General features: G+C 43.1%; 1 protein-coding gene across 2 annotated transcripts in view; it reads left to right on the forward strand.

Annotated features, from left to right (window-relative positions):
• Positions 1 to 27,059, forward strand: part of CABLES1 (Cdk5 and Abl enzyme substrate 1) — a 109,148-nt gene that overhangs the window by 34,877 nt on the left and 47,212 nt on the right. For both annotated transcript variants that reach the window (XM_050939224.1, XM_050939223.1), the window contains exons 2-3: positions 15,611 to 15,682; positions 18,401 to 18,493. In XM_050939224.1, the coding sequence (XP_050795181.1) occupies positions 15,611 to 15,682; positions 18,401 to 18,493 (165 nt within the window). The remainder of the gene's footprint in view (positions 1 to 15,610; positions 15,683 to 18,400; positions 18,494 to 27,059) is intronic.

Raw genomic sequence — 27,059 nt, forward strand, 5'->3', positions numbered from 1 at the left:
ATTAAGCAAAAGCAATAATAAAATATCCCCTTTCAAATGGGGAAACTGAGGCACACTGAGGTTGACTTCCAAAAGACAATGCCGCCAAGTCTACAGCAGAACCAAAAGTAGGCCCCAGTCAACAAAAGCAATTGTATTGAAATTATCTGAGATGCTGTGCAAGAAATTCTATTCACTCCCCGTTGTGGTCTCTCACTCTGAGAAATAGGAGTTGGGACTGCTTGGGAGGCAGAACACGCAGGCTCAAAGTGGGAAGGGAGAAAGCCATATATCACACTGTAGCAAACTCCTCCAAACCATAAAAAGAAGCATTCACAGAAGGCCTCCTTTGCTGTAAAGAATGGGAGTAACATAGAACATTTGAGAGGAAAAGGGAATTGGAAAGACAGAGGTCTTGGCCGGGGGGAGGGGAGAGCCTTTATACTGTTTAGTTTGTCCACATGCACTGTATCCCTAGTTTCCCCAACATTAGTGAAATGGCTAAGTTAGGGGATTGTTTTAAGCAGATAGATGTTACGTTTTTATAATGACTTTAGAAAGTGACTGACTATGGCCCTGATCCTGCCAAGTGCTTCACCTACATTTGTGCTAAGCCTCACTGGTAATAAAAGTCCATCTGAAAGCAATTTGCAGGATCACGAGCTACATTTGTCTGTCAATAATCACAATAGGGATTCCCCTCCCCCCCCATATTTATTACACATCTGCAGGGGATACAAAGACACAGCTCTGTTATACAATATTAGAAGTTTGGTGGTTTTTCTTAAAAAAAAAAAAAAAAAGTCAGACCTGGACCAAATTCATTGCTTGTGGAAGGGCAGATCTCTATTTACTCCTAGAGTCCAAAAGAAATATGGAAGTAAATGGCTTCTCTCTCCTATAATAAGTGCATTTTATTATAAGGTAGTTGCCAGTTCTGCACTCCATGCTCTAGTCTTGTATTTTCCCATTATTTTGCAAGATACCCATCTTGCAACAATACGCTATACCCTATCGCCTCTTGGGATGTTATGGCCCCACAGCCAAGTGCAAATAACCACTCTTCTCAGTACAGCATGACCTAATGGTCAGAAACAGTAGAGCTGTCCTTAGATTCACGGCAGCATGGCCTAGTGGCCCACATCAATGAGGTAGCTCTGCAGGTCATGCCAGCATGGCCAGAGTTCATGGTAGGGGGCTGTCCTTGGATTCAGGGCAGCCTGTCCCATTGACCAGAACCAGCAAGGCTACCCCTCAGCACAGAGTGGTCTGTTCCAATGGCCAAGAAGGGGGTGAGTCACCACCTAGGGGTGGGTGGCAGCCAGGCCCTCCCTACTTCACCAGGTCCCAGCCCAGGGGACTATCACCAGAACACGTATCCACCACTGGGTCAGTTGGGGTCCTTCCAAGTCACACACACTCCATTCTCAGCTCCACAATCAGATCAAGGTCTGATTCCCTTGGGCTACTTCCTGCTCCATAGTCCACAGGTCCTCTGTTTCTCCAGGGTGGTCAACAGATGAAGTTCCCAGAAACTCCTTCCCCTTCTGGGCTTCCACAGACAGCTGGATCTCTGCCTGCCTGGCCTCTGTGGTCTGGGGCTCTAACACACATCCTCTCTCCTCCATGGTCAGCCCTGAGTGAGCAGAGCTGCTCCATTTTATACTGTGGTTCCTGCTGGAGCATTCCCAGTGGGGCAGGAGGGGCAAGTGGCATGGCTTCTTTAGCCCAAAGTATGGGGTTAACCTCTTCTGTCCAGTGCAGGGCAGGTATGCCCTGTCACATCTATGTATGTGTCTGGATTAGTTCCTTTTCAATTATAGTTATGAAATAGGTGACTAGCCTTTAAAATCACATTGTGGCATTAGGATGCTAGTAACAAGAATTCCATTGTGTTGTTTTAGAGACCAATTTAATATGAAGCAGTCATCAAAAGTTTTTGGGAGAAATGAATGTGATTTAACTTAATTTTTCTCCTAGGTTTAAAATTTAGTTGGCAATTGATCAGGTAACTTATACTGGAAAGTTGATGTTGGGGCTGTTTGAGAGAGAGATAAAAGTAACATCCTCTTTTGCTGTTACGGCTTTGAATGTTTGTTTAGACTGGTGCATACTAACTAAATTGTTTTTCAGTGTAAGTAAGCTATTGGTTTCTTTCAGAGTATGTCTGGAAGTTTTAGATGGATCAATTCTGCTGTTACTGGCATGTTTATTGGCTTTTCTTTTTTACTTGTGAAGATTGTTAAACTCCATATATATATGAATTATTTAAGGTTCTTTTTATCTAACTATATATGGTCTCTTATGAAATCCCAGAGTTACTTTGGGAAAAGATAATATGGAGTGCAACTTTCAGCTGTGTGAACTTACATAGTCAAGTAGTTTAGTCCTGAGGTTTACCTACTTAAAAATTATTATAATTTGGCAAGAAATATCTGTATTTGATTTTTTTTTTAAATTCACCTTTACTTACATGTGAAAATTAGCCCCTCCCCCTCCCAAATTGCCTTTAATGTGTTTTGATGCATACTAAAAATGTTTGTCACGGTACTGGGTACCTCCATAGCTTTTGTTTTGATTTCATGAATGGCAGCAAGTGTATTACAAGCATTCCTTTCATCAGTATAGCCAAGCTGTTTATATAAATGCTAGACTGTCTCAAGGCTTTGCTTCTTCTCTGACTTACAGTAATGTCATTCCATTGACATCATTGGAGTTGCTGCTCACTGATACACTACAGAGGGCTGCAGTCCAGTTTTAAGTTTTGGCCAGCAGTTACCAACAAATAAATTGCACCACAGCCTAGCTAGCTAGCTGTTAAACTAATGCAAACAGGAAGCCTATCATTTCTTCACAATGAAGTCAAGTTCAGAAAAAGAATAGTGCACTGAAAACCTCAGAATGAGCATCTTTCTGGAGAGGCCTTCCTGAGGGACAGTCCTAAACCCAGGCTCTGAGCAAAGATCTGATCTGCCTCCATTCATATGGAGATGAGGAACGCTCCATGTGAAGGCTGCCTGACATGAAGGGTCCTAGAATGAAAATTCAAAAGTAAAACAGAATTTTCCCTTTCAACCTCTTTGTTTTGTTTGGAAAAATACAGCATATGCTCCCCAAATTTACAGCACTTAGTCTTTGAGTAAAGAATTATTTTTCTGAGCATTTACAAGTAAATCTGTATTGGTTTAAATTAATTAAAATTAATTAAACTGTTTTCTTTAAGAGTTTTAGCATCCATGTCAGTCGTTTCTTTTTTCCAAATGATCATAATTATAGAATAACTGAGGCTCTTCAAACTTTCCATGTACTTAACATTAATTGAAGTCTTGTGCATAGGCTGTGTTGAAGAAATTAGGTTGTAATTAAGCTATAAATCATAGTTTTATCTTTTTTGGTATTACATAGGTGCTAGACAGGGTCAGGTCAACAACTCAGGTAACTCTTAAATAGTATAGTTCTGACATGATTGGTTAAGTTACCAGTAATCACCCTTCCTCTATAGCTACTTTGCATGCAACAGTTCTGTTAGTTGTAACAACTGGTATAAGGAAGACCAAACATGTATCAAGAGTTCTCACTGATAGACTACTTGGCCCAGTTGTCACTGCTGGGGTTTCATGACTGCATGCTATATTTGGGCATCAGTGCAAGAAGTGCTCCCCTTGGTTCTGCTGTCTCAGGTAGACAGCACACAAAGGTAGCACTGTCAAGGAAGACTGATGCAGGGGTTGCCATCAAAGAACATGGGCCTTTGGCACTGGTCTCTCCCTGTCCCCCTTTTACATTGCGTCTGACTTAATGCAACCCTTCAAAGCAATATATCAATTGTATGTTAAAGACCAAATTTGCAAGTATCCTCTGATTTGTGCTGCTCTGATGATGTGGAACAGCTGTAAACCCTAGTCTACTTTGCCCGTGCGCTCTCACCACTTTCCTTTGCTCTGGTATACTGGTGAATATGCCTACTTAAAAGTGGTTGAAGGTTATAATTATATATATTCGTATCGTTCGAAATATCACTTGGTAGTATTCTTTTTGGGTCTCTCTTTTAGTGTTCATATATGGAAAATTTTCTTATTTTTTTTAAAAAACAAGAAAATTCCAAGACACACAGGCTACAGGGATTTATTCATTTTCCCCAAACCATAGAATTCAGAATTAAGGGTACACTTTAAAGAAATTTGTTATGAGATGGAAATGCTCAAGAAAGGTACCCAAAAACTGTAACTCTATCCCATAGTAAGGGAACATGCAAATTGTTTTTAATGTGTTTATCAAATCAGTTTCAATTAATCTGGACCACCAACACTAAAATTCCCTAATCATAAAGTTAGGCATTACTACAGGGCAGAGTTAAAGTTGTTTCTTTTTTAACTGTGCATTTCTTTACCTTAACATCTGAATTTCTTACATGTAATCTTAACTCTTAATTCTATTCTGCCATTAATTTCTTTAATTTTGGCATAAGTGTAATCATACTGAGGTATGTATCTCAAAGTTGCCTTTACCTACTTTGGTGTCTTAGAACCCAATCCTACAAACTCTTTCTTAAACAAATAGTTCCACTAATTTCAATTCAGCTGCTGTTCTGAGAAGGGTTTCTCAGAATCTGGCTCTTTGGTTATAGTGCAACTGCTGAATAGACATTAATTCTCATCCTAATAGAACAGATAATGATTAACAAGCAGAGATGGCACAGGGAAAATCGGTTTGATTCTGCACAGAAAGGCTATTCTAGTAAAACATGGACAATATTAAAAGGAAATAAAGATGCAGGATTTGTATATCCTTTACAAAGCTATTGTTTTGGAAATAGCAATGGTGTTTATAGGAAAATGATATATCGTGGTTTTGCTCCTTTTGCTAGCTTTGAATGTCTTTGACATCTGCACAGTGATGTCTTATTATAAGATGCTGCAGTATTGTAGTAATGGCTGTTCTGAAAAAGACAGCCGTGTTAATATCTTGAGCTATCTAAAATGTATCTTTGTACAAAAGTCTTGCTTAAGATACCTCTACCTTGATATAACGCTGTCCTTGGGAGCCAAAAAATCTTACGGCATTATAGGTGAAACCGTGTTATATTGAACTTGCTTTGATCCACCGGAGTGCGCAGCCCCCCCCCCCCCCAGGACTGCTGTACTGCGTTATATCCAAATTTGTATTATATCGGGTGGTGTTAAATCAAGGTAGCGGTGTAGTTCCTGAAGAACTAGCAAAGGGTACAAAAACTAGTGGCTTTTTATTTGGTCCCTGTCACAGGCTGGCTGGCCAACCCCAGTAAAAGAAGCAGGTCCAGCGCCCCCGTGTCAGAACAGGTGCTTCCACTTTGGCCAATTAAGAGGGCAGGGCAGTACCCTGGATATGGGAAGGGAGGATCTGAGGGAAGAAGAGACTAGTGTGTTGGAGAGACCCAGTGAGTCAAGGAGATGCAGTCAGGAAAAGGGCAGGTGAGAGCTGTGTGGGAGTCAAGAGACCAGAGAGGGTCTGCAGGGAAAGCTGAAGTGAGTAGAAAGCTCACTGCAGGCCCTCACTGGAAAGAAGGAAGGATTATCAAGGAGCCAGTAGAAGAGCTGGCCTACTGACCTTGCTGAGCCAGAGCCAGTGCTGGGAGGCTGGAAAGGGCTGAGGGCTAGGAGGCCAGGGAAGGGACTGTCTCCTGATCTTCCTGAGCCGGAGAACCATGGCCAGAGAAAGCTAGAGAGGGCTGAAGGGTGAAAGCAGCTGAGGGAGATGCCTGCTGGCTCTCTAAGTGCAGAGCTGAAGCCAGAGGGCCAGAGAGAGCTGGAGTCTGGAAGTGAGGCATGGCAAGAGTTCTTGGAGCTGTACTGGAGAGCTGGAGTGTGATGAGAGGAGTCGGAGCTATACTTGGTGTGTTGCATGTATTGTTTGGACAGTGCTGGGTAATTCTGGCCTGTGATTGTGGGAGATTCGCAATGATTTATGTGCACAGGACTTTGGTAATAAATTAACCCTGCAAGTGAGTGAGTGAGAGAGAGATTCAGAAAGACTTAATGGACTGTTTCTGGGGACTCTAAGCAGGCAAACTGAGACAGGCATGTCATGTTGCAGCATGCAAGAGGAAAGTGCACCAGTCTTGTTTAAATTATTCAACAGACAGTAAAATAAAATAATTTGTAGAAGTGAATCAAAAATGCTTTTGGCTGAATAAATGACCAACTGTATGTAATGTGTGATATACATTTTAGGAGGTTGAAGGACATTTTTTGAACCTCTAATCTCTTGTACTGAAATCTTATCCCTAGCGAGTGCTGTTATATGTCTTATTACAATTGGGTGATAGTCAGCAGTAGGAATATGGATAATAGAGGCTACTGCCTGCAGAGAAAAAACAATAGGCTTCATGCAGCGGCTAGGGAAGATAAAGACAAACTAGGCCCGAAACCCAACATCATTTTGGGCTTCCCTTCCACCAGAGCTGCAGGACCCCATCTTACCCAGTGAGAAACTTCCTCCCAGACCCCTTGCTTCAAACACACTTTTATTTTTTAAATCCCACTTGGACCCAGAACCACACTTCTTTCAACATGTCTGAGTCTGAACTGATGACCAGAAGAGGCCAGTACGGTTTTGAGCATCTCACACAATTCTACCATATCTCCCTTCTGTTTACCAGAACCGTTTATGTACTCTGTGTGTGTGTAATAAACAGTCTGCTTCCCCTGACTTCAATGGAGTTACTCCTGATTTACCCGGGTGCAAGTTCGAGAAGAATTATGGTTGATTTACCCTTAAATTAGGCTGACATAGCTACTTCTGGGGGGGGGAATCACACCCCTGACTGATAATAGCTATGCCAACCAAACCCTCACAGTAGACAGAGTGATGTTGACAAAAGAGTGCTTCTGTCGACATAACTAACTTCATTTAGGGAGGTGGTGTGCCTACACCAACAAAAAAAAAAACAAAACCCATCTGTCTCTGGAGGCTGAGTCTACGCTACCGGGCTATGCCAATATAGTCTCCATAGTGTAGACAGAGCCTCTGTCAGACACAGATGATTCTAGTTAACTGCGGGGACTTGTGGTACAATTTAATTATTGTAATGTTCTGACATTTCACATATGTTCATCTAGTGTTGTATTTAATAGCGTCTTTTTTGTTTGGTTAGGACAGTTTGGGGGGGGTTGTTTTGGCTTGGGGGGGTTGCAGTCCTTCTTTTCAGTAGTACTTTTCTTGCACTGTATTTGTGTATTTTATATCTATATCAGACAAACTCTTGATACAGCCAACAAATTCTACTAGATCTTCCCTCCATTTATCAAAATCTTTTATGTCTAAGATATATATGTTTAGTATGCTCACATATTGTACATGAATGGGTTCAGTGCATTATGGGTTACTATGGTAGAATTTTGTGAGCCGCTTCAAAACTTTTGTCTAGCCATTCAACACGGGAGAGGATGAGGGCTAGAGAAGGAGAAAATGGTTTGGATTGCAAAGTAGGTGAGGTGGCAAGCTCAATCAGGGAGAATGTTTGGGAAGGTCCCAACTGGGAGAAGCATTCTTATAACGGGGGGCTCAGGTTAGTTCTGTCTCAGCTGTTTCCCACTCTCTTCTTTTAAACTGGAAAGTCTCAAAAACTTGCCCTGGAGGAGATAGTGGAGACCAAACAGGAAATGGCACTGTTGAAATCATCTCCAGACTTTAGTCTACAGACAGACTAATGTAGTTTTGCAATGCATGCCTCAGTGGGAACAGGTTGTTGAGTCAATGCTGGCCATTCACCACCACAGTCGGATAACTATTTTCTCTTGTATCAGAATATCAATGAGACCTCCTTAATGCCCTTGAAAAAGTCGTATTCCAAACCATAACTTCATCCTGCACAGAGGTAGCTCTTAAGCTGAGTTATCTTTCAGAACATCCTTTTTTGTATTCTGTGGTTTGAATTACTGTTTCTTAATTAACAAAACAATTGAAGTATTTTTCAAAATACGCTGAAGATTTTTGTGTTTTTAAGCATTCAGCTGCAGCTGCATTCCAAAACTATTAAACAGTTTTAAAGATCTGAATCATGCATTGGATTTCTTTCCAGGCTTTACAGAGAAGGCAGCTCTTTGTAGTTTTTATTACATATAATTAATTACAGCTCTTGCATCAGCCTGTCTTGTTCCTTCCTGTCACTTTGGGTGCCTCTGGTCAATTCTCCTTTTGCTTCAGAAGCTTATTCAGGATTTGTTTTCCTATATTTCTCTTTCTGTAATGTTAGATGAGCAGAAACCAAAAACTACCTTCTATTATATAATGATGCAGATACCTGGATTTTGTGAAATATCTTTACATGCTGATGTGTTGTTTAATGGCTCTTCTTCCATTCTTCAAAATCATAGGAGCTAAAAGTGTTCATCTAGTGTTTAATATCCAAGTCAGCCTTCTTTAATTGAGAGCACCTCTTCAGTGACTTTTTGAGTACTCACAGCAGACGGTAAATTTAAATCAAACCTGCCACATCTCCCAGGAAATTGGGCTATTTTGGTCCCTCTGATAGTCCCAAGATACAATATTTTAAACTCTGGTGTAAACAGCCCTGACAGTCTAACCCTGCTGCTTCTCTGGCACTCGTTCTTTCATATTGGTTCTGGTTACTGCAGAAATGAGATGAACATATTGGACACCTGAACTATGACAATCTCAAATCGACATGATTTCTTGACTCGTGACCTTTTTTTTTTTTTTTTTTTTTTTTTTCTTTTTGATCATTGTTAATCATTTGAATACTTGCTTATTGGGATACCTGCAGCTTGTCTATGGCTGTTGTACCTATGGTGGGATTTCAGTAGCAGTGAACACCCCATACAAGGATAATGTTATGAATAACAAACTATATACATATTTGTTCATTCGAAGTCTGGCCTTTTTTCCCAATTCATATATTGCTGTTGGTTTGGGTTAAGATGCATTAATCATGGATTCTGGAGGCGCTGTACCTGCACCTTTTGTAAGCCCTTCTGAGACTGGTTAAAAAAAAATCCCTGGTGTCTGATCATGCTCCTTTGAAGTCAGTGAGAGCTGCATCATTAACTTCAGCAGGACCACACCCGTAGTGAGTGTGGTCTTCACCATCAACTTGTGCAGAATCGATACTTGTATTACATCCCCACATATATTAATTTTGTTTTGTAGCTGGGTTAGAAACCAAGAGTAGAATTTTTCTTCTTTACAGCAACATTGCCATTCTTATCTCTTAGTTCAGTTCTGAACTTCATGGTCCAGTGACATCCCTAGTGTTGCTTCTTAAGGTTTACTTGTACCTCTGATTTAATTGATTTGTGTATATTGCAGCAATTGACCTCTCAGCTATTTTTCTGAGAATGGTAAATTGGTTAATGAATCCATTCATGCTATGTATTCAAATTGACATTGTCAAGTAGAGTGAGAAATAGACCTTTTTGGGAGTTGTGAGCAGAATGTGGCTTTTTTCTCCCTTCATGTACATGTTTGTATTTGTTTTAGTTATTGAACAATAAACTTAACTCCTTCTTTTTTTTTTTCCTTTTTTTTTTTTAAGAACTAACCAGGTTTTGGGTGGGGACAACCGACAAGATACTTTTGGTTTCCACATCTTTATGTGGAATCAGGCAGCTAGTCACTGATTAATCCAGAGTGCAAATGGGGCCATGAGCAATTTAAAAAATGACAATCTAAAATATTGGCCAACCAAACAACTTTTTAGTGTCTTGCCCAGATTTAGTATGCTGATAGATTTATAGAGTCCAAGGCCGGAAGGGACCATTGTGATCATCTAGTCCAGCGGTTCTCAAACTGTGGGTTGGGACCCCAAAGTGGGTTGTGATCCCATTTTAATGCGGTCACCAGGGTTGGCTTAGAGTTGCTGGGGCCTGGGTTGCAGGCTGAAGCCTGAGCCCCACTGCCTGGGGCCAACGCCAAAGCCTAAGGGCTTCAGCCCTGGACGGCAGGGCTCAGGTTACAGGCCCCCTGCCCGGGGCTAGAGCCTTTAGGCTTTGCCCTCTCCCTCCCCAGGCAGTGGGGCTTTGGTGGGCTCAGGCTTCGGTCCGACCTCCTGGGGTCATATAGTAATTTTTGTTGTCAGTAGGGGGTTGCGGTGCAATGAAGTTTTAGAACCCTGATCTGCTCTGACCTCCTATATAACAAAGGCCATAAAACTTCCCCCAAAATAAGTCCTAGAACATATCATTTAAGAAAATAATCATCCAGTCTAGATTTAAAAAATTGTCTGTGACGGAGAATCCACCACAACGCTTGGTAAATTGTTCCAGTAGCTAATTGCCCTCTCTGTCACCTTATTTTCAGTCTGAATTTGTCTAGATTCAACTTCTAGCCATTGGATCATGTTATACCTTTCTCTGCAAGATTGAAGAGCCCATTATTAAATATTTGTCCCTATATAGATACCTAAAGACTATAATCAAGTCACCCCTTAACCTTCTCTTTGTTAGACTGAGCTTGCTGAATCGAATTTATCACAGTCAAGCATGTTTTCTAATCCTTTCATCATTCTCAGAGCTCTTCTCTGAATCTTCTCTAAGGGCTTGTCCACACTGGCACTTCGCAGCATTGCAACTCTCTCACTCGTGTGTGAAAAATAACACACACACACACCCCGTGCACAGCAAGTTTCAGCACTGTAAAGCGCCAGTATAGACAGTGCATCAGCGCTGGGAGCCACGCCTTTCATGGAGGTGGGTTTTTTTTAGAGTGCTGAGAGACCTTTCTTTAACCTTTGCTGGCGCTTTAACGTTGCCAGTCTAGACTAGCCCTGATTTATCAACAGCTTCATGAACTGTGGCCACCAGAACTTTACACAGTATTCCAGCAGCAGTCACACCAGTGCCAACTACAGAAGTAAAATCACCTCCCTGCTCCTTTTGGAGATTCCCTTGTTTATGCATCCCAGGATTGCATTAGCTCGTTTGGCCACAGCATCACACTGAGTTCATGTTCAGCTGATTATCCACCATGATCCCCAAATCTTTTTCAGACTCACTGCTTCTGAGGATACAGTCTCCCGTCCTGCTAGCGTGGTCTGTGTTCTTTGTTCCTAGATATATACATTTATACTTAGCTGTATTAAAATGCATACTTTAGCTTATGCCTATCTTACCAAGTGATCCAGATTCTTCTGAATCAGTGACCTGCTTTTTCATTATTTACAGTCCCTCAATTTTTGTGTCATCAGCAAACTTTATCAGTGATAATTTTGGTTTTTTTTTTTTCCAGGTCATTGATAAAAATGTTAAATAGCTCTGGTCAAAACTGATCCCTGTGGGATTCCACAGGAAACACACCTACTTGATGATGATGTCCCCATTTATAATTCCATTTTAAGACCTATCATTTAGGCCATTCTTAATCCATATTTATCATTTATAGGCTGATGTAATGAGCTGAGAGGGAATAGGTAACAACGAAGATTGTTGCAGACAAATGTTTAAGGGAAATTGCTGCCATGTGGCAAAAATTAATAGGCTGGATATCAGCACTTTCTGCTTAAATAGGATTCTGGGCAGCAACACTATAACAAGGTCTGGATTTCAGAACTATGAAGTTATCCTCCCTCAGAAATGGATATGAAGCCCTTAATTCCAGGCAAGTGAATATGGTCCACTCAGCTACAAATGTCAATATTTACTTAAGCCCCATCTACACAGCAGCATATTAGTATGGGAGAAATTTGGCCAGCTAAATCGAGCAAAGATGTTACCTTGCATCTACACTAGAGAAAATGACTGAATTTAGGTCAGGCTTAGCTAGCATAGGTTAGCTAAACCAGAACTAAACTCGACCAATTTTCCTAGTCCAGAAACCCTTTAACATTTTAACTAATGTATTTTAATACACAAGTTTTAGAGAGACAAGTCATATTTTAGCATGAGTTCACCTGCAGAGGTGAACCTATACTAATTTTAAACCATGTTAACTAAAGGCTGGGCTACACACAAACTTGCACCAAAATAACAAAATCTGTTTAATTCACACACACTTGTCATTTTAGGCAGGTGTGCATTTCACCATTCCTTCTTCAGAATAAGTGTCCTATAAAAATATTTCTTGAAATATTATTCCGAAGTATCTGCATATAGTCTTGGACCAAAATCACAATGTGTGAATGAAAACAAATGATTTTTGATGCATGTCAACCAACACCAAACAACTTAAGTTTTAAAATACATCTTTTTAGTTTGTACAAATAAGCTCTAAGTGTGAGAACTCAGAGGAAGAAAGTTCTAATATTAGAAATCAACATTAAAAAACATAAGTACAGGTGATTAGAAAGGCTTTGTCAACGGAATTTGACTTTATAGAAATAATGCTGCAAGTGGGGTAAATAGTTTACCGTTTCAAAAGCTTTATTCCTAAAAAAAAAAAAGTCCTTTTATGGTGTTTGTCCAACACAGGATGTGGGTTCCTTCACGGTAGATACGTTCCTTAGTTGGTGTTTCTAGTGTGACATTCAGTTGTGAAAAAGCTTATCATGTTGGCATGTAAGTGACCATAATTAGGCTTCAAAAGTACCCCCTTCCCCCGATGAATTGGAGGAAATTTCACACTCAGTGCTATTGTTTCAGTCTGTCTGCTTACAGACTCAAAGCAGTACATCTTCTCAAGGCTACCTTCACATCCAGACAATTTCTTCAGTGAAAGCTCAGATTCTGGAGTATTCTGCTAGGGAACCCATCCATAATCGTTGGAATTTCTTTGCTTGAACATTAGTTATACATAACATTCCGCTGTAAATGTGAAGAATGTTACTGCTGTAGCTCATAGTTTGGCTCACTTCTTTTAATCTCTCAAACTACTCTGCAAATTACACAAATGCACTGCACCGCGAACAGCAGGGAGCTGCATTCCAGGACAAGTATGAGCAGAGGCGACTTATTTGCACAAGTAGGGTAAAGCAGTAGGAATAGTCCTCCACACTGGACAGAATTCAGTTGCAAACTTTTTTTATTCTCAAGAACACAAAGTGGAAAAGCACTAGCGGTGGGAAGAAAATGGACATGTCTATTGCTTTGTCTTGAGTAGGGTTTAAAGATATGATTTTTAAATCATGGCTCAGTCTGACACAGGGCCTATTAGAGCAGGGACCAGGAGAGCCATTTGGCCTGGGTATCAAGCTCAAAAGGGGCCTCAAATTTAGACACTTGTTAATTTTTTGGCATTTGGTAAGTTGCGCAACTTGTTTTTATGCGCATCCCTATCGGACCAAAATGTGACATACAGTCTCAGCGTAGAGCTGCAAATTTAAGCAAATAAGAGATGTGATTTGGCACAAGACGTAATTTTTTTGTTAACTAATATAGATTTTGTCATATTAAAGAGTTTAATATGTTCATAAATATTAATAAAAATATATTGGTTCTAATGGCACAAAATTAGACTGTGATGAACATGTCCTCTCAGATCAGCTGGTTATATAAACAAACCACTGCTAGTGGCTGGTGCTGGATCAAGTGTGTGTTGAAAGGTAGAGAATTGTTACATTTTAGTGTCTTTCTAGTTTTACATCTAGTTGACTAAGGAATTGTTTGTGTGTGAGAATTCCTCATTATTATCTTCATATGGTAACTAACAGAGGTGACTGGTTGGTTGAGCCCTAGCTTGGTAGCTTGGACATCATCATAGGCCTTGTTCTGTGCCTGCATTCTGCTGGGTCTCCTTTTGAATGCCCAAAATTTCCAATTTCAGAGCAATATTTTAAAGTGCTTTAACATTCACATGCAGACTCTGCTTCTAATTGAAAAGTATTGTCAAGGAAGTCAGCATTAATTAAACAGAGCGAAGATGAAAGATTCTAGTAAACAGTTACAGTAATGTAATCATGACTCATGATTTTCAACTATTTCCTGAACAATGGGATGGAGTGCGATCAAAGGAAAGCAGGTCGCTAGGTTCAAAGATAGGGAATATTGGGGGCGGAGTCAGAGCAGTGTCGAGGGGGATGCTGAAGGTATTGAACTAGGGCAGAGGATGTGGCAATTAGCAGGGTGCAAAGATTTGGTCTCTGCCATCTCGCCAACCTTTACCTCTTTGATCTGTGTTCTGGCACAGCTACTGAGGGGCCCATGTATCCTAGGAGATGAGTATTGTTAGCATAAGGGATCATCCAAACACTGGGTTTTTTTTCAAAACCCAGTTGGAAGACTAATTTTCCTGAAGAACTGGGTTTCCAAAAACTGGGTTTTCAGTGATCTCTTAATGAATAAGGCATTGTCATCAAAGGGACCTTTACTCTCTGGGAGCTCAGAAGTGCTGATGGAGCAGAACCATCATGTGGGAGAGATAGAGGGATGGGGGGAGGCAAGGGGGTGGAGAGTTGAGCACCTTCCCTTCAGTGACTTAGGAGAGAAGAGAAGTGGTGCCACCTGGGCTCTCCTCCACAACTGCCTCCATCCTTCAACAGTTTCTCCCCATGGCAGCTCCACTAAGAGCTCCCTGTTCAGGGGAAGGACCCAGAATTCCCTTCCTTCCCTGTGCTAGTGGGAGGTCAGAGAAATGTAGGGAGGAAAGGAAGGGGGCAGAGTTGTGCAGTGGGTGCTTTAGCTCAGTCTTCACATCTCCCCCTCCCCCCATTTTTATCCCTCATTCAAAACATGCCTCCCACTGACATTATACCAGTCCCCTGCATTGCTCCTGCATCCTCTCCACAGAATCTCAATCCAGCAGACTTGGGAAGAGCGCTGCTGTCATTGGCCCCAGTAACTTGATGTCTGTGCAGCAGCGCTCTCCTTAATACAGTATTGAGATTTCCCTGCACTCCCTGTCCCGCTCATATTTTCCTTCTGACAAGAACAACACTTCTCACCTGTGCTGTAGAGTAAATCCTGTCCTATTAAGCATTAGGTTGTGATTTTTTTCTTTCTTTCAATCTTCTCATGATAAAAAAAAAAAACCTGAGAGTAAAGGAAACAATGTATGTGACCTTGACAACTGCATTTCATCAAAGGGGTGTCTAGCTCAACAGAGAGAACCTCCTCGCTGCGTATAGAACATCATAAAATCAACACCAGAAGAAGATATATTAATGAGAGCTCATTTTAAAACTGCTATTTAGCACCCACTACTGTCAGTTTTACAATCTTTGAACTAAATATTTAGATCCACCCCCAGCAGCAATGAGACACCAGGGGACAATAATTGCTTGTACATGTGTGAAAGCTGAAGGAAAATAGTGTTTGGAGGGAGCGGAGTGTGAAGAGAAATACAAGGAAATGCATTCCTTAGAGCAGTGTGAATGATAGGAAGTCAGTTTTGGTTCATAGTGATATGGATATAGGTCGACACTTTCTGCAACAAAATAGATGAGCTGCTGTCCTTATGTAGATATTTAAACCGATTGATGAACGGAAATTGGAAGGCAAAAAGCAAGTTTGGGTATAAACTGGGGAGAGTACTGTGGCATGAAATCAGTGGTTGGGAACATAAAGATTCAATTTTTGTTTTGATAGAAAAACTTTTATGAAATGGTTTACTTATGGTTGGAATCAGTGTGGATCGCCAAGATAAGTAGGACTGAACAGAATGAAACCTGTCTAATATAAAAACATGTGCAGCATGTTGCCTTAAGAAACAAGATTTCCGATTTTTATTTTTTTTAATCAGTGGTGGTTATTTCTTTTCTCCTCAGGCGTCGGTTGATCTCCCAGCGCTCTTCTCTGGAGACTTTGGAGGACATCGAGGAAAATGCTCCACTACGGAGGTGATTTTATACATTGTCTGTCTGTATGTCCATTTGCCTGTTTATGTATAATAGGGACAGATTATGCCACCCTTACTCATATTGAGCAGTACCTTGCTCAGGGAGTAAAAGACCCAGGATGAAGAGTATCAAAAGCTGGTTCATACTGTTTATCCTCTTTTGTAGTACAAGGTGGCAGATAGAATCTGACTCAAAAATTGCCTAGTTTAAACAGTAAGAAATGACAGTATAAATTGGCAGGGTAGAGAATGGAAGGGCACTTAGAGCTGTCATTGTCAGTGCTAGGAGTCATTAGAGCCTTAACGACAAGGAAATCATGATTATTTAACAGGCACTTCATTTTTACAAAATTGAGTTTAAGCTTTTTGTCATTCTCTCTCTCTCTCTCTCTCTCTCTTTTTTTTTAATTTTATTTGTGCATGTGTATTTGGGATTTTGTTGTTATTTTGAGGTTGGTGGTTATGATACTGCTTGTGCTTAGGTGAAAATGCTCAATTGTGCTCTTTCATTATCCAGCACACTAGCTTTTTCCCCTTAAAGAGTCTGTTCCCACCCCTTTTGTATCTTCCGCCTCATCACAATGTTAATCCCGCAGCCAAGAATAGATGGCTTCTTTTTGGAGACTGCCATGTGATTGTACGACTAGTCCCTATTGGGTTTCCAGGAAGTGGGCTGGCGGAAGCCCGCCCATTGCTAACGGATCAGTTGCCAAAGTGATGCAATCTGCAGCGCTAGGTTTAAAAATTAAAAATATACAAAGATATCCAAGCAGAGAGTTAAGCTTCCAGTTCAGCTATTCAGTGAGGCAAAAGTTTAATTTTAAAGTTCTGTTTACCTTGGGACCCAGTAATTCAGAGAACATATATTGCTATTTACCACATTACCCTGCTTATCCATGTTTTGCTAATATGCACAAAAAATAGCTGTCTGTCCCCACCTCCCAGCAAAAATTTAATAGTAGAGGCTGTAGCAAGTTGGCCTATTACCAGTACTTCATTATTTTTACAAAGGACACTTCCTAGCACTTATAAAGTGGTCTCATAAATGATTCAGATGAAAACATAATTGGCAAAAGAAATAAACAAAGTGAAGTGGGATTTTATTTACTTGCTAATTCACAAACTCACCTAGGGCTGTGTTACTTTTGCAATGGAATCCCTGCCACAGTGGGGATTTTCCCTTTCAGTGGGGAGTTAGGGGAGATGTTGGCATGGGGTCAGGGTATCTCTGGAACTGTGCTGCCAGGGAGCAGGTGGAGAAGCAATACAGCTTCTACAAAGATGTGTAGTGTGTGGCTGGGCCCTCTGGCCAGTTCTGCAGGTGGAGCGCTAACTCCCCACACCACTATGCCATCTAACAGAACGATCTACAGAAATGTAGTGCATCTCACAGCAGTTCATCTCCAGATGTGCTGGGTATTTGGCTTCCAGTAGGTTTAGCTACTAACTCCACTACTAAAAAATCATATGAAACTTTGTTGAAAGTTCAGTCCTAGCCTCTCCTGTGTGTGAGAGGCATTGCCCACGTATCCTGGAAAATGCACTACCATGCTTGGGCATACATGCACCATGGTTGGCTGTCCAAGATACTGTATGTACAGGCCATCTAGCAGAAGACAGGATAGGGCAAATCCCACTCTCCTGCCTCAACTGTCATGGAGCTCTCTTCCTGGAGTGGAACCAACACAATTCCATTGCAAAGGGAGGGAGGATTTCTGGGTCTCAAATGGGTTTATTCTCCCTCCCTGCACATTTCCATGATGCTGGGATTTGAGGCTGGGCTCAGCTGGAGGCAGGGTTCGTGGATCTGCTACTACTACATGGATACAATGGCCATTCTTTCCCTTGTGTGATGGTACAGCACCATGGAGGCAACTCCAGCCTGCAGGTAGAGAATGGTGGTGGTGCTGCTGCTGCTTCATCATCAGGGAAAGATTCCTTTCTCCCTGACTCCTGAGGAACATCCCAGTGCATAGCTGCTCAATTTACTATTTGGGCCTTAATGCATTCATTCTGGAGAGTGAGAGTCTACATAAAATAAATTGGTAATTAAAACACAAATCTACAAAATGTACTGCTGTTTCAGTCCATAAAGGAGTGTCATTGTTTGTTTTTCTCCTGTTGCACTTTATCTTAAAAATTACCATTTAAGAAAAAATGTTAGACAAAAAATTGGTTTTAGAACTTGTAAGGTATTTTTCCTAAGCAATTACTTTATCTATTGTTCAAATGTTTTATAACTTATTACAGAAATAACTGACCTCTTGAACAAAAGGAACAGGGGAATCACTCCACTAACAGATAGATGACAGATTGCTGCACCCTCTATTTTAATTCAAACTCTAACAGAAACCTTTTTAAGTGGTTGAGGAGGACACCAAAATGAAAGTGTGTATATTGTATCTTGAGTAATTCCAAGAATTCAGCTAAAGATTTCTGATTACTGATCATTTCAGAAAACTGTGTCAAACATACCTCAGCAAAGTCCGAGAAGTTGTATGTTGCTGTGTGTGTGTGTGTGTGTGTGTGTGTGTGTGTGTTTGTGTTTAATATTAAGCCTTCTCATTTCCAGACTTATTGTCTTCATCATTCCTGCTGACTCCTAAAACAGGGTGACTTGAATAATTTGTCTGGTCTTTCCTTCCTGTCATTGTGTTGAGACTTCTCAGCTGTCCAGCAGGGAGCTGACTAAATTTTTTTTAACTGATTTATTTTTCAGATGTCGGACTCTGTCAGGTTCACCCAGACCAAAGAATTTTAAGAAGATTCATTTTATCAAGAGTATGCGGCAACACGATACCAGAAGTGGCAGGTACTGCACAAGCAAAGTGTTCTGTTCAGAAGTTTGGGGTGGGGTCACAAGGAAGATTAGAGTACGGTTAGCACCATTACACAGCAAAGTTAACCTTTTGAAATTACCAGTAACACAGTCAATAAAAACCCATTAAGATTAAAATTAAAAAGTTACTCTCTAAATGAAGATGCACACTAACATCTTCAGGCGAATTACTAATCGATAGAATTGCTAGTCAGTGGATTTTTAAGACCCCATCTACTTTACAAAGAGAGTTGTGTAATAGGAAAGTACTTTTTTAAAAATATTTTTTTACAATGGTTTAAAGTTAACCAGGTTTTACCATCGTGTGAGACTGAGAAGAATTTGGTTAAAACTGTTCGTTAAAACCATTTTTGAGACTAGAGCTAGATCTTTGGGTACACCTAAGATCTGCTTGATACATCTAAGAGGGGAGGGATAAGAGGGTTTCCGAACTGGTCCGCAGCACAAGTTACAGGAGCCAGGGGAGAGGAAGAGGGGCATAAAGCCAGCTGGCCTGTTAGGGCAGTTCTGTGGAAATGGGGCTGAGGATCTGGCCCCAGGTTGCTAGAGACATAGGATTCCCAGAGAAAGGGAGAACTGGTAGTCTAGGAGATGGAGATCCCTTTTGCGGAGGTAAGGGAGTTGTTTAATTTGCAGGGGAGAAAAATGGTGGAATTGGAATTTCTGGAGAAGAGAGCAAAGGGAATTGATAAATGGTATGTGAGGGGAGAGAGAGAGAGAGAGAGAGAGCGCTCTAAGAAGAGGCAAAAAAGGATAGCTCTGTCAAAGGAAGAAAATACAGATAAGGGGGTGAAATATAGTGTTATTGCCTCTGTTGAACTAAACAATAAATATGACATGTTCTCTGTCTACTCTGATGGGTTCAGGGCAAGATTGGGCCTCCTATGCTTGAGATGTGCAGTAGGGTAGGAGCACCTGGAGTGGCTGAGTTAAAGGCAACCTAAGGAAATCTCCCTTTACATTGTTCAAAGGAACACTGGGGGAGTGCGTCCAGTAGTATCCTTCGCTGCTGCTTTGTAAAGGCACAGCGTGCATGCACACCCACACCATTCCAGATCCCAGCATGAGTATGGGAAGGGACAGAGCTAAGGCCACATACCCCCATGACTAGTCAGAGTCTCACCCTACTCTCCAGGGAGTGCTGGATACCTAGTGTGGGATGCTCCCTTGTACTCCTGTAGGGATGGTAATACAAGAGGATATGGTAAATGTACAGAGATGATCCTGGCTTTCACATTAGCAAAACATGGACCTTTATTTGAATCCCTTTCATCCAGTCCACATGGGAGATTAATCACTTCCTGATGAAACCTACCCATTGATAAAAATACAATTTCAATGTGTTTTGCCATAAAGATATGCTTCTGAATATGTGCCTCATGGCTTCACTCAGACTCTTCCTTGAAAACCTAAAAATCAGTATCAGTATGTGGGAGGGGAACTAATAAACTAAACTTTACCATTAAGTCTGCCCTGCATGTGTATGCTACTCCTGGGGGAATTCTGCACCTCTGCGCATGCACAGAATTAATGTCCCCTGCAGATTTCTTTGCTTCCCCACAGAAAAATGACTTTCTAACGGGGAAGCAAAGGTCAGTCACAAGAGAGGTCCTGTGACCCTCCCCAACAGTATGTTTGGGTGCTCAGGACAGCTGACAGAGAGGTAAATCACTGTGGGGCAGGGCTAGGAAAGACCCAGCTGGATCCTACCCTGCACCAGGCTCAGCTGCTAGTCCTGCCTGGGTTGGCGAGGATGGGACTTCCTCTGCCCCTGCACAGCATCCAGGGCCAGTCAGACCCACTTCCAGATTTCTCCCCAGGCTTCAGGAAGCTCTGCAAACTCCTCTCTTCCCCCCCCCCCCCCGTTCCTGCACCTATCGCTCCTCAGCTACAGGAGGAGGGATCACTGTATTGGGAGCTGCTCCCCCATTCGCCAAACCCACATGCATCCAGACTCCCTCATACCCAGACCCTCTCGTCAAACTTCACCCCCCTCCAGAACCCCACTGCTGAGCCCCACTCCTCCTGCACCTGGCCCACCCCAATGAGTCACTCGCACCTGGATCCCCACCCCACCAAGCCCCAATCAGCTGCACCTGGATCCCCACCCCACTGAGTGCCACTCACTCAGCATCTGGACCTCCCCATTGAACCCCCCCTACATCCGGACCCCCCTGCTGAGCTCTATTCCCCCCACACACACACACACACAGACACACACACCCCCTTCACCTGGACTCTCCTGCAGAGTCCCATTGCTGTTGCACCCAGAACCCCCCAACAAACCCCTGTGCCTCCAGATCCCCCCTGCACCCAGATCCTCCACTGAGCTTCCCGCACCCAGATTGCCTCACACAGAACCCTTTCAACCAAACCTGGATTCCCCCCACACTGTCCCTCCACACTTGGATTCTGCCAGCTGAGCCTGCCTTCCCACAACTTGTGCACCTGGCATGTAGGGGCAGGGCCCTGGGGTGTTTCTGGGGCAGGCCCCATCCTTGTGTTGGGTCAGGGTTGGGTGCAGCCTCACTGCTGAGCCATGTCCCAAGGGGAGCTGGAAAGTGATCTCCCTCTCTTTGTGCAGCCAGTGCCTGTGCTCCCCAATGCTATGCTGGAGCCTCCACGATTATTTGACAAATAAAATTTGCAGAATTTTAAAATATTGTACGTAGAATTTTTATTTTTTTGGCGTAAAATTTTTGTTTTTTTAGTGAAGAATGCCCTCAGGAGTAGTAGGCAGAACTCCCATGGCAGTCAATGGGAACCATGCACACATGCATCGAAAGAGTTAGGCTCATAGCATGTAATTTAGCCAAATGGAGGACTAGACCAGGGGTCAGCAGTGGTGTGCCGAGTCTTCATGTATACACTCTAATTTAAGGCTTCGCATGCCAATAATACATTTGAATGTTTTTTAGAAGGTCTCTCTAGAAGTCTATAATATATAACCAAACTACTGTTATATGTAAAGTAAACAAGGTTTTCAAAATGTTTCAGAAGCTTTATTTAAAATTAAATTAAAATACAAATCTTATTAGTTTAGTGTGATCCTTGCCCTTGCTTTTCCTTGCTGAGTTTTCCAGTGTCTGGTGGCACCTATTTAGATACTTTAAGCTGCACGCAGGCTTCTGAGTTATAAGTTGATAACCGGCTGGCAAGAAGTCAGTGGCTGGAATCCCAGATCGGCAGCTGAGGTGAGTGGCACTGGCGGCTGCTAGGGCTGAGCAGGGCCGGACGCCTGGACCCTGTCTGGCAGGGGGCCTGCGCTGGAACTCCAACTGGAAGCAAGGTGAGTGGGGCTGCGGGGACCCCGGCTGGCGAGGAGCCAGCAACCAGAACCCCAGAGCAGCTGTGCTCTGACCACCTGGGGTTTCCACCACCGGTTCCTGCCAGCTGGGGTCTCAGCCCGCTGCCAACCTGGGGTTCCTTCCCCCAGGCCAGCAGCGGGTACTGTGTGGGGCTGCGGCGGGGAGGCCCCGGCTGGCAAGGGGCCAGCAGTGGGAACCCCAGAGCGGCGGCGGGCTGAGCAGCTCATCCTGCCACCGCTCTGGGATTGCCACCACCAGCTCCTTGCCAACTGTCTCAGCCCGCTGCCAGCCTGGGGTTCCTTCCCCCAGGCCAGCAGCGGGTGCTGAGTGGGACCGGTGGTAGGACCCTGGCTGGCAGGAGCCTGCGGTGAAAACCCCAGAGCTGCAGCGGGCTTAGCAGCTCAGCTTGCCTCCGCTCTGGGGTTTCGGCTGAGGCTCCTTGCCAGCTGTGGTCTCAGCCTGCCGCCAGCCTGAGGTTCTTTCTCCCAGGCCAGCAGCAGGTGCTGAGTGGGACCGGGCAGGACCCCAGCTGGAAGGGGCCAGCAGCAGGAACTCCATAGGGGCGGCAGGCTAAGCAGGTCAGCCTGCCCTGCGTGCCATGAAAAATCGGCTCGCGTACCACCTTTGGCACGCGTGCCATAGGTTGCTGACCCCTGGACAAATGTCACTTCTAATTTAACATTGATTAGTGTGATCGTCAGCCAGAGTTTGATAGCTTTACTTACACTGAGTAACACATTTCTCTGCAACTAGTCCCACTGAAATAAGACTACTTGTGATATAAAGTGCCACTCAACATGAGTAAAGATATCAGAATTTGGCTGTGTGTGATTATAGTTCCTTTTAAACTTAGCTTTTGGTGCAGAGATTATATGGTATAACAAAGTTGTTTTTGCAGGCTCATTACTAGTGTTAAACTTTCAAAAGCAACCTCCAAACTGGCATCTGTCATTTTATGCATAAAGTAGTGCACTCCAGCAAGAGATATTTACACATGCAAATTAATAAAATGCCTGAATACCTGTGCTGTGCATGTAAATGTATTTTGTATCCCTGTTATGTGCACACAAAAACTTAGCATAAAAACTCGCCTATGAATGAGTGAATTTTGGTCCACAGGCAGTAATCTACATCAGCCTGTATTTTTTCCAACAATTGCTAAAGGGTTGGTACAATATGTATGTGGTATTCTGTCTTAGTGTATACACCAATAACATGTCTGATAAGAAAACTGAATATTTTTCTTGTTATGAAAACAGTAAGTTTGCAAAAAACATACTTTCTTATCTTTATTGGCAGATGCAGTCTTGCAGAATATTTCTGTAATCATATTAAAGATCCCCTTATCTAGAGAGCACACACAGTAAACAGAAGATCCATGATTTTTGAAATGCTGTATGTCATACAGACAAATAATCACAGAGATAGTGGTTAAAAATAAAATGTTGCGTCAACACATTCAAACTTGGTTTCCTCAAGTTGGGCACCTAGATCCACCTTTAGGCATCTAAGGAAATGACCTGATTTTCCAAAGATGTTAAGCACCTTCATCTCTCATTGAAATTAACGGGAATTCTAAATGCAAAGCACCTTTGAAAATCAGGTTGGTCAGTCCATCATACTCATCTGGTTCTCATCTCTGTAAAATTTTTAAATCTGAGCACCTCACAGTCTTTAATGTTATATATTCATCATAGACGCTGACTTTTGTTTTTGCCGGTGGGTGCTTTTGAAGAGGAGGTGTGTGGAGGGGGGCACTCCATCAGTTTTGCGGGGAAGCTATTTTCTTTCATATTCTAGTTATTGAATGTGTCTATCGTTGGTATCTTTACTATTTTAATAATGATTCAATTGTTATGAACTACATAATTATATTCTCATGAATTACAGTATATTAAAATCTTTGCCATCACCTATAAGCTGTCTTCACTAATGTCGCAGTTTAAAGACATTATATCTCACTGTAGCTTTCTGGATGAAACTGTAGCGATCTTATTTACATCTAGGTTCCCTGGTATTATTTTGATGAACATTAAGGACAGCTACATTATTCAGCTGTGTCTGTCCCATTAATGACTGGAGATAATTTTTAAGTCTTCTGAAGCAGGAGAATTTGCATTCGACAGTTCAGGATAATACAGGCACAGTGAGAAGAATTCTTATGAATTTGCAGTACTGTGGAAACAGTGCTTCCAGAGTAATGCAGATGACTCCAAGATCTCTTTCTTGATGGGTAACCGCTAATTTAGGCACCATCCTTTTGTTTGTATAGTTGGGATTATATTTTGCCATGTGCATTACTTTGCATTTATCACTGAATTTCATCTGTCATTTTGTTGCCAAGTCACCCCGTTTTGTGAGATCCCTTTGTAACTCTTTGCAGTCTGTTTTGGACTTAGGTATCTTGAATAATTTTGTATCATCTGCAAACTTTACCACCTCACTGTTTACCTCTTTTTGCAGAGCATTTATGAATATGTTGAACAGCCCTGATCCAGACCAGTACAAGCCTCTTGGGGGATACCTCTATTTACTTCGCTTCATCCTGAAAATGAACCGTTTATTCCTACCCTTTGTTTCCTATCTTTTAACTGGAGTGCCTGGGAATGCTTTCAGGATCATATAAGGATGCTTAATTTAATTTAATGACAAGCCTTTCCCTAAGAACCTATGATTCTATCTTAATCACCCTGCCTCTGTTTATAAACAAACTTCCTGCCCCAAGGGCAGAAATTGTTAGCAGCACAGAACTCATCACATTCCACACTCAAGCGCTGACTCCTGGGTGCTGAGCATCCACTCTTTTTTTTTGCCATGGGTGCTCGAGCCCCAGAGCACCCATGCAGTCGGCGCCTATGATATTCATCCTCACAACACCCCATGAGGTGGGGAAGTGTTGTTATTCCTGTTTTACAGATGGGGAACTGAGGGACAGAGAGGTTAAGGGCTAGAGTCACAAAGGGACTTAGGTGCCTGACTGCCATTTTAGGCATTAAGTCCAACATTTAGGGTATGGCTACACTTGCAGATATAGAGTGCCTTGAGTTAAGCCAGCCTTCGTAGTGCTGCAGTAGGGAAAACGCTGCAATCTGTCCACACTGACAGCTGCAAGCGCACTGGCGTGGCCACATTAGCAGCTCGTGCAACTGCCACAGTGCATTGTGGTAGTTATCCCAGCGTGCAAGTGGCTGCAACATGCTTTTCAAATCAGGGAGGTGGGGTGGAGTATGACAGAGAGTGTGTTGTATGTATGTGGAGGGAGAGAGAGTGGGTTTTGGGGGGGGCTGAGAGCATGTCAGCATGCTGTCTTGTAAGTTCAGGCACCAGCAGACCTCCCTCCTCCCTCTCTCACGCACAGCATTCCACAGTAACGGTTGCTTTGTCTCAGAGCAGATAAGCATGCCGGCTATCAGAAATGGAGCCTTCAAAGGGCATATCGGCATGGCTGCAGTAATTCCAAAACAATGACAAGAGTGGCCACTTGACTTAAAGGGATTATGGGACATTTCCGGAGGCTGATCAGAGCGCAGTAATGCAACACCTTGTTCATACTGACGCACGGGCATTTCAGCCAAGACGTGCCAAGCATTAATCTTCTCACTGAAGTGGAGTACCAGGAGCACTCTAGCCCTGGAGTCAGAGCGTTCTCTGCGCCTTGCCAGTGTGGACAGGTAGTGAGCTAGGGCACCTGGGGCTGCTTTAATACGCTCTAACTCGCAACTGTAGCCAAGCCCTTAGACACCACTGAATCCTCAAAACCCCCACTCAGCTGCCCCCTAACCCTGTAGGCACCTACATTACCTGCAGCCTAAAGTTTCCACTAGTAAAGTCCCTATGGTGCCCAAGTTTCCACCTCTGGGCATGCGCAAAGCTGCTTGAGTCCTGGTACATCCCAGCTGTTCAACACCACAACTGACACCTAAGCCCTATCTCACATGTGGGCCCCAAACCAGTAGATGGACTCTGAGCACACCTAGCCAATGCAAAGACAGCTAAGGAGGGTGGGTGGGTGGCTGGCTGTACCAGGATACCCAGAAGACCAGTAGTTAGGGCAGTCATATTAGGAGACCAATTTTCAAATCTCTAGTTAGCCTGATTTGGGGCAGGAGCTTGACCCTATGTCTCTCATATCCCAGGTGAGAGTCCTAACCCCCAGTTATTGGGTATTCTGGGGCTGGTCTCTCTCACCTGTTGAATCTGTTCCACTTTGTATCAGTAATGAAATACTCATTGAAGACTGGCTCTGTAGCCCGATGGTTAGGGAACTCCCTGAGATCTGGAAGACCCAAGTTCAGTTTGTGTTCCAAACCAGGCAGAGCAGGGATTTGAAAACAGGTCTCCCATCTCCCACTAAAGGCCTGCCCCATGGCTATTGTATGTAATAGGTGGGAAGTGTCTCTCTCTGTTTTTTCTTGAGGAAGGGCTGACCTGGCTTAGGCACCGAACTCCAGGAGAGGGTTCACTGCTGTGAAATCTGACTCCTTTGATGAGCTGGTCCTAGGCTGCACCCTTCTCCTCAGCACTTCCTACTGGCTGGAATTGTCACAATCCGGGTGCAATCCGGATCAGTGAGAGGTTGTCACCGCCTGCCCTGTAAACATTCAACTTGTCAGACCAGCTGGAACTCTCTGCCAGATACCTATAAGCTTCTTTGTAAGGGCATAGGGACTGAACCTAGGTCTGCAGAGCCTGGGATGGCCAATATTCCCACAGTGCCACCAGAAGGCTCTGCAGAAGCACAGCTGGAGAGCACAGTGGAGAATAGGCACTGCAGGAAGTACTGCCCACAAGACCTAGGGTGATGGTAGCTTGTGGCCATTTGATTGGCCAAGTGCCCCTGCTTAACCCCAGGAAGTTATAGGACAACCAACACAGACCTTGGCCTGTTACTGTGCCAGACTTTTTGCCTCGATTCCTGATCTCTGACTCCAGCCTGATTTTGACCCTGAGTCCTGCCTCTCAATTCTAACATGGTACTACCTCTGGTCTCTGACCCCAGCCTGACTCTGACCCTGACTCTTGTTTATGGCACCCGGCCTTGCAATTCTTCTAACTCCAGCCCGGTGACTGCCATCCCTGGTGGAAAGACCTCAGCACAACTGTGACTGCTAGGCAAGACTGCCTACGCCCCAGTCCCTTACGTGCTTACAAGCACCTCTTGCATTGGGATGCTGTTAGGTTACAGTGACCTGGAAATCCAACAGCTACTCACTAAATAAACATGAGGTGCA

This window comes from Gopherus flavomarginatus, chromosome 2, assembly GCF_025201925.1.
Source record: "Gopherus flavomarginatus isolate rGopFla2 chromosome 2, rGopFla2.mat.asm, whole genome shotgun sequence".
Lineage (NCBI taxonomy): Eukaryota > Metazoa > Chordata > Testudines > Testudinidae > Gopherus > Gopherus flavomarginatus.